Genomic DNA, 12,279 nt, shown 5'->3' on the forward strand with positions numbered 1-12,279 from the left:
AAAAATGAACTTAATCTATATCTTGAACTTTCAATCGCGCCCTCAAACTATGTGCAGATGTCTAAATGCCCACTCAGCAGCTTCACTCAAGGAGTGTAATCCTTCAGTTAGCCACTCCAAGCTACTATAAGCTGCAAGCTTCAGAACAGGAAAAACTGAAAATCCCAAACTTTCATTGTGGACCTATTTTTATTTTCAGATTCTCTCATTTCACTGTGCAGTCTCAGGACAAATCTTCAGCTTCCTTTACTAAACTTGTGCAAATTTACTATAACAGCATCCACTAAACAGTAAAAACATGCAAATGAATGTATATTTAAATACAAAAAAGTAAAAAAGAGAGAGAAAAAAGCAGAACTACCTGGTTGTCAGAGCAGCTCAGATCCCTTCGATGTGATTCAGGCCAGGGTGCTGCTGTGCTGATCAGGAGAACGAGATGATCCTGATCTCTTATGGGAACCAAACTCTAAACAGTCTTTAAATATTAAACCTGCAGAGATGGAGTTTCACTGGGTACCAGTTTAAACTCTGCACAGCCAGAGGGTAAAAAGATGCCATAAACAGTCCTCAGGTTTCCCTTGTGTGAGATAGAGATTGTAACTGGATGCTTCCTCATACTAACAGACACATATATAGTTTACACACTAACACACACTTCACTTGGGCTCTGTTTTTTCTCTTTCTTTTCTTGGAAACCTACACTTTCCCAAATAAAGTTAATAAAACTGAAACACACCACCTACAGAAAATAAGAAGAGAATGAAGACAAAATCAGAAATTCTTGCTAATAGAATTTATTTTGTAATAAAATCATATCAGTTGCAGCTGCTACTGTTGTCCTTTTGTCCTTGGCTGAGGGTCTCTGTTACAGTTTCCTTTTTTTTCTTTCTTAGACTGAGAGACTCATTTGGAACATTTGGCCCACAGCTTGAGCATCTGTTTAACACACCTTCCTTAGAGGTAAATCCACCCGTGATACCACTTTAATGAAAATGCAGCTTTGCCTGCTGTTTCCCTTTATTTCTCCACATTCGCAACCCTAACCCTGGATATCAAACTGACCCTTTTTCTCCAGTCTGGAAACTCCAACCAATTAATCACACAAGTCTTTCATCACTGGAAAATATCAGGACATATCGTATATGTAACAGAGGTTTTATTGCATGTCGCCACTAGCCTCTGGGAATTCAATTGTTCCGTCTGATTACAAAGTCTGACGGGGTTAAAATATTGTAATCACTGACAGCATTAACACTCTGTTGAGACATGCAGACTTCAAGGAGTATGACAACCTGACCCTGCTGTCATGACAACACAACACACCTCAGACATCACTCCAAGGCTTAGACTTTGGAGGAATTTTGAGGTCTTGGTTAGCTTGGTTATTCATACAGACAATGTAATGCTGGACTCCCACATAAATACATGACAGTAGTGCTGTCATACTGTTTAACGTCACTTGTTGCAAAGACAAGAGAAAACAGCAGGAACGTCAAAGACAGATATTTGATCTACCAACCAGTAAGACCAGTAGAGGTCCTAACATGTTTGACGCCCTGGACGAACACTCCCTTTGGCGAAACACACACACACACACACACACACACACAAACATATATATGAAGAGAGAGAGAGAGTATGCATAGTATGCAAACACTTAACAAACAGCCATCATAATTCACCATACAATGAGAATAGGACAAATCAACAACTGACAATGACTAATTAATATTGTGCTGAACACAGTCCAAAAGATTCAGTAAGCTACATCAGTGTCTGCTGTTTACTATCATAGCCAAGTGGCTAACAAACGTAAACAGAAGTTTTCACTATCCCTACTAATTAGTGTTATCTTGGTGTATCTCTGTTGTGGTCAGTGCTATCTTCTATGCTGTTGCATGCTGGGGCAGCAGGTTGAGGGTCACAGATGGCAACAGACTAAATAAACTGATCCACAAGCCCAGTAATGTTGTAGGGATGGAGCTGGACTCCGTTAGGGTGGTGTCTGAGAGGCAGATGTTGTCCAAGATAAGGACAATCTTGGATAATACCTCCCACCCACTCCATGCCATGCTGGCTACTAACAGGAGCACGTTCAGTGAGAGACTGAGATTACCAAAAAGCACCACTGAATGACACAGGAAATCATTCCTGCCCGTGGCCATCTCCCTGTACAACCTCTCCATCTAATACAATGTCAACACTGCAATAGTGTTTATCCATACGCTCTTTTCTACTCTGTAATATTCTTGTCAATTTTCTTGATATTTATTTATAATCACCTTTTTTAATCCTTGATATTTATAATTGAGTGATCTGTATATAATGGTACTATTTCTTAAATGTGTAAAATCTGTAACATAATGTATTGTTTGGAGTTTAGCCTGTTAATGTTACTATTTTTACACTTTCTTCTTGGAGCAACTGTAACCCACATAATTTCCTTAGGGATTAATAAAGTATTATGATTATGATTGTTTCAGGATAAATGACCTGCCATTATCCAATGACACATCTGCTTATCTGTATCTTTTGCTCATTTCTCCTCCTCTTCTTTTCTCTTTTTTCTAAACTGAGCACCTGATGGCTTTGACCTTTTCTCGTCCATCTCCCATTGGTTTTAATTTTGCACTCCAGTATGAACAAACATCCCCCAACCAGAGGATCACCACAACATAACCTAACAGACCTACACCTTAGTTCACGGATTCACTTTGTCTAGGGTGTATTTCTGGGTTTTCGCACAGCCCGAGATTCAAATTATAATTATAATGGGCTTGGATTTACAACATTATGAATGAAATGTGCTCTATTTTTTATTTTGAGGGTTGGTGCTCCAGTAGGGTTGCCAACTCCCTGAAAAATAAACAAGGGACACCTCGTGGCCAGGGCCGGGCAACCCAGTTGTCTTCACCCTTCCCAGTGTGGTAGCTCTTTTTTTTGTGTGTGAAATTATTTTTTAAGCATTTGACTTGAATTTGATTGAAGCAGATGCATATTCTTTGTAATATGACCATATGGGAAACAAATGATCATTTAGCCATTTATTTTTAGCTCAAAATGACAACATTAACACAATAAAACAGGTCTCTTTCTTAAACAGAAGCCTGTTATGCTTAACTTTTGAGAATATAAGTAAATCTTTCTTTAAAAGAACTCTGTCCTGCTTAACTTAAAATTATATAAATTAATAGAAAGCAATAGAACGAAAAATATTCTCGTAACTGTGCACATATAGTGCATTTAGTACAATTGGCTTCAGTTGAGGTATTATTTCAGCTTTTCTAATGCTAATCAGCTGCTCCTGTTTGTAAACCCACTTGTTCCCATGATTACGCATCATAACTCATCATCATTATTCATCTATGTATTACTTTTATGTATTAGTGATCTATTTGTTGTAATCATCTATCCTTGCAGTTGTTTATTACACAAAATAAATTATATTATCACACTTCTGGCCACATAGCGCTGATATTCACTGCACATACCCATATTAACCAGAGGGTTTAAAAAAACAAACCAATGTTTACATACCATACCTGCTTCTGCCGTGGCCTGGTGGACAAAAAATTGGTTAAGGGTTCCCCGAGCTTTCACGCCCCTCATGTTCTTCTTGTGCCCACCATTAGAAGCATTCCTATGGAAAAAGTGCGCCGGCACACAGTGCAGTGCGCTTTATAGGTGTTATCGTGCACTTTTCCAGCCAGGTGTTTTCCTTTTCCAATTCCTCCCTGTACTTTTGCAGCCTTTTTTTTTTCTTTCTCTGAGCGAACAAACATTGCTGCTCTAATGCTGGGCTTACACTGTGCGATTTTTGGCCCATTTTGAGCCGATTTTTGAGTCGTGCGACCGATTTGGTGATCGGCCCGATTTTGGCCTTCATCGTGCATCGTGTAGTATACGTGGGGTAACGAGAAGCGATTAACACCTCACGACCAGCTCCCGATCATCAATCACGGGCAAACACGTAAACGTCGGTGAAAAAGATGGAGCAGCACGGCTGTGCAGCCTGTGATCTGGACCCAAGCGATGGAGGCACAACTTGTAGAACTTTGGAAAGCTCATCCGAGCCTTTTCGATGTGGCATCACAAAATTATCACGACCACAACAACCGTGAAAATAGTTGGATTTACATTGCTGCTCAATCACAGCTGCCTGATCAATGTTTTTCATTAGCAATTTAGCAAAGTTGATGGTGGTGGTGTGCGTGTGTGTGTGAGTGAAAGACAGAGAGAGCGAGCGACAGAATTTCTGTTATAACCTTCATTTTATGGAGGCACGGTGTGAGCACTCAGGTCGCATCAGAGCATCGGGCGGTATAGTGTGAGACCCTGCATCGTGACCTACCAACTTCTAACCCCTGCGAGTCAATCGTGCAGTTTGAGCAGGAGCTGAATAACGTGACTGAAAAAATCACACAGTGTCTGCCCAGCTTTAGGCGTACTGTCGTCCGAGACTTGCACCGCAGTGTCGGCGTTTGTTTCCCTGTTGGCCATGCTTGTTGTTGTGGTCATCTGTTGTCTTCCGGTATTTTCTCCGCAAGCGACCTTTCCTCGACCAATGAGATGAGCGGTAATCTGAATTGTCATACTCGAATTGTCATAAGTGTGCTGTCAGCTCATTGCTCACAAAGCAGGAGAGGGGCTGGGAATTATGTTTTCAAACAAAGCGTTAATTCCATTAACATTTATAGACTACTTTTGATTCTCATTGTATTACGGGACAAAGTGCGTCCCTTATTAGTTCAATACGGGACGTGTACTTTTGTTTCTAAATACGGGACGATTCCGTTTTTTAAGGGACGGTTGGCAACCCTATGCTCCAGCCAGCCAGAGTCCCCCGCCGCCCAGCCTTCTCCTCCCTGTGCCGCAAGCAGCAACCCAACCCTGAACACACCACTCCCAGATGTCCTACATGTCCACGAGATCACAATTTTTATTAACATTTTTTATACCTGGCACGTGATCGGCAGATGTTTTCAAGTAAGCAACGGGACTGTTTTAAATCTGCAGGAGGATCTGTTGCCAGCTCTCTACTGAATCCGGATGTTGCGTTTAGATTGCAGCTGCCGAGGAGTCCACGCAGCAGAGATTCAGCCCAATGGTAGCCGCGGAGGGCGGCGTGGGCTGGACCCGTCACTAGGAGTGGTTTGTGCTCGAGTATAAATACACGCTTTCTGTCACTACAACGCCCCTGGAAACTCGGTGAGACAAACTTCTTCTCTTTAAGGCAACACGGTAAGTCTTTTGACTCCCAGGAAATCTTTGGCGTTGTAGATTCTGAACTCAGCTGAGTTTGGAGCGAGATTTGATGGCTTTTGGTCTCCCCTCCCCGATGAGATCTAAAGTTGCAGCAAGGTATATTGATTGGTGCAACTTACGAGGCGGAGGGGAGTGTGAGGTTAAAGTTTGTCTTGACGTGCTCGGCTGTCCCAACTACGTAGAGAAAGCAAATTCGATCATAAAATCAATCGATATAAATAGATACATTATAATGTGGGATAGAACATATGTCCGTATCAGAGATGAGAGTGGGTGTGGCCAGGGTGTTTGCTACAGATGCTTGTCATTATAGAAAACTGCTTATTGTAAATCCAGAGTAGATATCTGGACTTTCACTTGACATCTCCAACAGCAGATAAAAGAAAACACTTTTTCTTTTTTTTTTTTTTTTTTTAGTTTAATGCTTTAGAACTTCACTTAGAAGATTGCCTAAAGAGTCACTACTTTGAGCAACATTTACAAAAAACTTTATTTTTAGATGCTCAACTGTTTCTCACAAGGAGAAACAAAACTTTAAATGCTACGATAAATGTTCATATTTGGATCAAACACTGCTGACATTCTCCTTCTCCTCCTCTCGTACAGACAGACCACTCCCCACCATGTCTTTCATCCAGGCCTTCTTGGAGCAGAGCGTTTACTTGGGCATGCCCGATGATTCAGTACGTAACACTGGTTCCAGTTGCTAAGGCCAAACACCCTGTTTTTCTTTTTTTTCCGTCTCTTCCTGTGGTATGCTAGGGTGGAAAAACTGATCTGGCAGTAGAGCAGAGTAGAAAAACGCTGCGTAGGAGGTGTCGACATAAAAAGATTGAATGAGTTTAGATGTTGAAGAGAGGAAGGAAATTAACTAAAAAAAAAAAATGGTGGTAGATTAATTATAGAAACATCATTAAAGTAAAAAGGGGCCTGAACTGTAAAGATTATATGCACAGAGAATGATAACCAGAGAGAGTTTTGGGAATGTATGAGTCACTGAAGCCGGAATTTGAGCTCCTCCCTTTATAAACTCTGCAAACAGAAAAAAATGGTACTTCTCCTTTCACCGATTTCTTAAAGTAAGTTTAGAAAAAGCTGCACAAGTTGTAGAATAACAGTTTGGACTCTTTCATTGTTCACTTCAGTCCAAACAGGGCATCTGCCAACATTTTAAAAGCTTTGTGTTGACATCTGAAATAATAAGGGAGGAACCGTAGGGGCTCCTTTTTTCTGCCTTAATTTCAAGGATACAGTCACTGGGTTTCAACGCTTTTGTAGTTAAAACATTTGAAAAATGCACCCCTGTATCCCACCTTGTACATTCCTCTAAACTGCAGACAAGTATTTACCAAACACAATAATCTGGCACGTTTCAGGCTTTAAAGAATGAAGGAACGGTGAAGCCAGCGCTCAATTTCAACCCTAGTGGAGATGCAGCAGTCTTGGACAAGGCCATCAAGACAAAAGGTGAAGCTGAAATGCATGAGGGACGCTTTGGAGCGTGTGCGAGCATGCTTTGGTGTTGCAATGTGTATCTAAGTGTTAAGTACAGACTTTCTTGTCTTCCTTGTCAAGAATCTTAACACCCTCTGGTGGCCATCATGTGTGATTACCTTCTGTTCTCTGTGGGATCACACACACCAAACAATGAATGCTGAACAGTCATACTGCTGCAGAATGACAGGAATGCTTGTTTTACTCGCTTGTGCAGGTGTGGATGAGAACACCATTATTGAAATTCTGGTCAAAAGGAGCAACGAGCAGAGGCAGCAGATCAAAGAGGCTTACCAGAAGGCCAACGGCAAGGTAAAGACAATTAGACAAACACGATCGGAGCAAGAAGTTCCAAAACTGACAGGAAACATTACTTCCTCTGGATCATACATTTAATCATCCGTTGATACCTCATAGCCTCTGGACACAGCCCTGAAAAATGCTCTGAAGGGAGATCTGGAGGAAGTCGTGTTGGCTCTGTTGAAAACTCCTGCCCAGTATGATGCCCAGCAGCTAAAACTGGCAATGAAGGTACACAAACACACACTACTAAGATGAGCACATTGACAGAAAAAGCTATTAGAGAGTACTTGACTACATTTGTGTAAATGCTTTCTCTGGTTTCACCATGATCTCTTATTGTTGGCACATGATGATATCCACCCACTTAAACATATTAATCCTTTGTTTTTCTAAAGGGAGGTGGCTAAAAGGTGTTTAACTGGTTTTGTGAAGCATTAAGAGACTTTGTCTCAATCCTTCTATCTGTGCATCTCTGCCTCAGGGTCTGGGAACAGACGAGGACACTCTGATTGAGATTTTAGCTTCCCGAACCAACAGGCAGATCGTAGACCTAAAGAAAGTCTACAAGGAAGGTTTGTGCCAAAGTTCAAGCAACAATCTTCAGTTTCCAGAAGCTAAAATTTGAACAACGACACAAGTGTCAGTGGGAAAACTAATTCCACTTTTGCGATTACTTTGCCAAGAATACAAGAAAGAGCTGGAAGAGGACATCAAGTCTGACACTAGTGGAGACTTCAGGACGGCCCTCATTGCACTCTCCAAGGTACTTGAGTGTGTTTTATTTACTGCTCTGTTGCAGGATCTCAAAATCATTTATTCTGTCATAGCACCAGGATGCTCTAAGTTCTGAAACAACATAAGACTCCCCACTGAAGCTGGAACACTGAGCTGATTCTAAAAAGCAAACTTGCTCCCTAGACACACACATACAGTCATGTGTACTCTCATTTGGATATCTTACAAACGCAGTTCACATTTTAAAGTTGAAAGCCACATTTTAATTAAATTTTGAGAAATGTGAAGCTTTCTTGGTGAATTCAGTGGCATTAAATAGAACATTGTTTGTGCTTACTGTGCTTTTTCAACTTGCCAACTCTTAAAAATATCCATGATTTATTAAATTAGCTAATTAGCTAGTTTGATTGGTGTACTGATGGAATCAATCTGTTTCTTCATATCACAGGCTGCCAGGACTGAAGGAGTTTGCGAGCAGCTGATTGACAGTGATGCCAGGGCTCTGTATGAGGCGGGAGAGGCCAGGAAGGGCACGAACTGCGCTGTCTTGATCGACATCCTAACCAGCAGGAGTGCCATTCATCTCCGTCAAGGTCGGTTTGATTCTTGCACCGTTAAGTGTATATATATATATTTTTTAAGTCTTATCTTTAACATCTCCTTCTTAGGAATAGCACCTAATCTGTATTCTATTTCAGTGTTTGATAGGTACAAAAAGTACAGCAAAGTGGATGTGGCCAAAGCCCTTGACCTCGAACTGAAGGGAGATATTGAGAATTGCCTCACAGCAGTTGGTAAAGTCAAACCTCTGTTTACGAAACCTCTAAACTCTATTACTTTAGCATTAAATCAGCATATTCTGGATGGACTGGATTAAAACTTTAAAAAATATATATATTCACAGTGAAGTGTGCTGGAAGCAGAACTGCCTTCTTTGCAGAGAAACTCTACTTGGCCATGAAGGTACAGTATATGTAGGCTGCTACAGGAACAACTAAATATTACAGGGAAAATAATTCACAAGTGGATAAATGTAGAAGTACTCTTTAATTTGGATGATGCCAATTGCCATTTGAAAAAAACTGATTGGCTGTCAATGTGGCTCAGGTTTTAGAGCCAGTTGTCTGCTATTTAGTAGGTTGGATGTTCAGTCCCCAGTTTCTGCATCTATATATTGACGTGTCCTTGGGCAAGCTGTTGAACCCCAAATACCTCCTTCTCACAGAAGACAATTAGACACTGGTGAACAATGCTGGGCTGCTTTGGATCAGAATTTGCTAACTTTGGCTAATTCACATAAATAATAAACAGCTCAGTCAGTGTCGGAAATAGGCTCCCATGAACTGGAGAAGTGTCCCAGCATGAGAAACCTGAGCCATGGACAAAGGAGTCTTCATGCATTTAATACATTTATCACTGGGTGAATGTCTGAACATAGTAGCATCATAATGCTGAAAAATGGTATTCCTTTGCCCACTGGAGCTCCTTTTGACATGTTTGATCTCAGTTTTTACAAAACAAGATAACTAGGTGGATGTTTTTAAGTTACAAACTGACTTTCATTTAGTCAGTTGCATAGATATAGAGAGTAAACCCCCTATAATTTGTCCAGTTCTTGAAGTTCTGTAGCAAAACAGCTCTTCGCTAAATAGAAATAATAGTCAAATCTAAAACCTTTTACTTTTAAAAATTCCCATTAATCTCATATTTCTGTTATCTTTTCCACATATAATATAATCAATGGTATGTTATAATATAAATGTTTCATGACTGGCTCTTTTCTGCCCTTCAGGGTAAAGGTACCCGCAAGCTTATCTTGACCCGCATCATGGTGAGCCGCTCTGAAATTGACATGACGCGGATCAAGGAAGACTACAAGAAGAATTATGGCAAAACACTCTACCAGGACATTCTGGTGAGCAAACATCTAAAAGTTAAACCCATTCCAGATGTTCAGTTTTGAATGGATTGTGCATATGACGGTACAAAAATGTCAAAAGAAAACATGTAAAGATTTATGGATTTATAAAAAATAAAAAAAAAACAACTTGTATTTTTCCCCATTTAGGATGACACCGCAGATGATTACGAGAAGATTCTGCTCGCTCTCTGTGGGGGTGAAAACTAACAGCCTATCGCTGGGATCAAAGCTCATACAGCAGAATATCCATGCCAGTGTACAACTGTGGAAAATCGCCTGTTATCTCTTAAATACATAATGTGCCTTTTGTGCTTGTGGAGACCTGACAAGACTGTCTTTCTTTGCAAGACGTCATGATAGTTAGATGATATTGGCAATGAGCGAATACTAACCTGGAGTTGGCAGAGCAGTGCAGATAGGCCGTTTCCTTTCTGAGAAATTCTTTTTATTTCAGCGCAGATCTCATAGCATTATGCCAGAAGATCTACGTTCTAGACAGACTTTGCTTGCACTTACTAGGTTCTATAACTAAAGTCCAAAGAGAAGCTGATGTGATCACAGTGCAGCTCATGTATCAAGATCACCACATGCCAATAGCTTAATGTTACCATTACTCTGGAAGGAGATTTGATGTTCTGCAAATAAAAGCTTTTTTTACTGAAGTGGTCTGAGTGGTCTTGATTATTTACAAATTCATACAACACATATCAGACATGAGAACAAATAAGTGGTCAAGGTTTACATGCATACATTATGGGTGTGAATGTCTTTGAATTGTTATTTTTCCAGGGTGGAAGGAGTTGTGCTGAAGGTTCTACAATGTCTTTAACTGGACAAAGCCAAGGCCTATTGACTTGATAGTGATCATGATTGACAACTAGTAGTTTACTTTTGCCAGCATAAACCAGATTTGTTAGAGCTATTTCTAAAGGGGGGGGAACCCTGCTAATTTATCATTGGTTATGAAAATTATACATAAGTACAAGTTATTTGGATATATCAACACTTTACCAAGGTCTGGAAGAAGACCCAAACTGTCACCCACAGATGACAGGAAATTGGTTAGGATGTTTAGGAACCACCAAGGGTCAAGCTTGTCATGAAATGGAAACTGCTGGAATGCCAGCGTCACACTCCTAAGTGAAGTGAGTTTTACATCACCATGAACTACAAGGGTGCCCACCAAAACAACAACCCTTGTTCCAGAATTGACAACCTCGAATGAAATTTGCAGCTTCCCACACGGACAAGCCAAATGTCTTTTGGAGATGTTTTATGATTAGATGAGAAATGAGCTTTCAGGCCATAATTACAAGATATCTGTTTGGAGGAGTAAATGTGAGGATTTCAAACCTAAGAGCATGATGGTGGTGGTGGCATCATGCTCTGATCTAAGTCATTAAATATATATTCTGTGCAATAAATCCACTTTGTAAAAAGAAAAGTTCAAAGAAATTATTAAAATTTTCATCTAATCTAAAAAAAAAAAAAAAAAAAAAAAAACTGAATTTCCCGGAGGAACCCAGCCGAGGGATTAATAAAGTTTCATCTAAAAGCCCAAATTACCATGACATACATTTCCATGACATTTTATATGATGTTGCCAAATATTTACACATTGGTAGTATGAGTACAATATGAATACATTTTAAATGAGTCTCTTAAATCCATATAACGTGTTTTCCCATCATGTGCTATATAGAAATGCTGGTGTTGATTTGAACACCGAGCCAGATGCAGAAAGCGTGTTCAGCCGTTATGTGATTACTAGATGGGTAGTAATGAAAATATCTTGCGTGGTAATTGTAAAAAAATAAAATAAAAATATTTAACCTCCTAAGACCCGAACTCTTCCACGGCATGCATTTTTAATTTTTCTTTGATATTTGGGCATATTGGGGCCCGATGAATGTAAAAACAAAGAATTACCAGATATTTTTTTTTTTTACCTTATTTTTGTTTTTATGAAAAATAAGAGCCACATATGAGGATATTAGTTTAAAATTTTGATAGAACAGTAGCAGTATAATGTCCTTGTAAGTGGATATCAGGCCCTTGTAGAGCAGAATTGAGTATTTTGGTCTAAATAACCCACATATGTGGACGCCAGGTCCTAGGAGGTTAAAAGCCGGTATATATCATTTCACGTCAAAAAAAAAAAAACAAGTTTAAATGATGGAAGAAACTATTCTTGGTTTAGCATCGCAGAAAGGGGGATTGTTTGGCCAGAATCTGGCAACCTCATAGCTCATCCCGACTGAAAACAAGCGGAGCACCCTCTCCGGTTAGCTGGCACAGAGCTAACTAACTTTCCTTTAAGTATGCTTTAAGATTTTTCTTAGAACAGACGCTGATATTTTTCTAGTTACTTCCGGGTCAAAATAAAATTCCAAAAATAATACTAGACTTCCGATGAAATATGTTTTAAGCTAATCGCTCGAGTACGTTTAGCTTGAGAGCAAGCTAGCTTGCTAACGGTAGCCAGGCAACAAACTTAAATTGTGCACCTGTAGTGAAATGTAAACGATGCAAAGTCGTGTTTGAGTTGTGATGCAGGGTAA

At 40.0% G+C, this 12,279-nt stretch overlaps 2 protein-coding genes across 3 annotated transcripts in view; both read left to right on the top strand.

Moving 5' to 3' along the window:
* The first annotated feature begins 5,116 nt into the window (after window positions 1-5,116).
* anxa1a (annexin A1a) lies at window positions 5,117-10,380 on the top strand. The gene is made up of 12 exons (XM_040019211.1): window positions 5,117-5,241; window positions 5,872-5,948; window positions 6,642-6,732; window positions 6,977-7,071; window positions 7,177-7,290; window positions 7,544-7,634; window positions 7,746-7,825; window positions 8,246-8,390; window positions 8,496-8,591; window positions 8,702-8,760; window positions 9,590-9,712; window positions 9,866-10,380. The coding sequence occupies exons 2-12, from the start codon at window positions 5,889-5,891 to the stop codon at window positions 9,923-9,925; spliced, it is 1,014 nt and encodes a 337-aa protein (XP_039875145.1). The 5' UTR covers window positions 5,117-5,241; window positions 5,872-5,888; the 3' UTR covers window positions 9,926-10,380.
* A 1,505-nt stretch (window positions 10,381-11,885) lies between these two features.
* Window positions 11,886-12,279, top strand: part of mfsd3 (major facilitator superfamily domain containing 3) — a 29,306-nt gene continuing 28,912 nt past the window's right edge. The window contains exon 1 of one of the 2 annotated variants that reach the window (XM_040019210.1): window positions 11,886-12,002. The gene's annotated coding sequence lies outside the window, so the exon portion shown is untranslated. Of the gene's footprint in view, window positions 12,038-12,279 lie in introns of both variants that reach the window. The other variant, XM_040019209.1, reaches the window with a different exon arrangement.

Source organism: Simochromis diagramma, unplaced genomic scaffold (assembly GCF_900408965.1).
Source record: "Simochromis diagramma unplaced genomic scaffold, fSimDia1.1 OVJJ01000822.1, whole genome shotgun sequence".
Taxonomy (NCBI): domain Eukaryota; kingdom Metazoa; phylum Chordata; class Actinopteri; order Cichliformes; family Cichlidae; genus Simochromis; species Simochromis diagramma.

Coding starts and splice junctions, on each gene's coding strand:
- anxa1a (XM_040019211.1), top strand. CDS start 5,889: ATGTCTTTCATCCAGGCCTTCTTGGAGCAGAGCGTTTACTTGGGCATG. Junction 7,072..7,176: donor ACCAGAAGGCCAACGGCAAG/GTAAAGACAATT, acceptor GATACCTCATAG/CCTCTGGACACAGCCCTGAA. Junction 7,826..8,245: donor CCCTCATTGCACTCTCCAAG/GTACTTGAGTGT, acceptor TTCATATCACAG/GCTGCCAGGACTGAAGGAGT.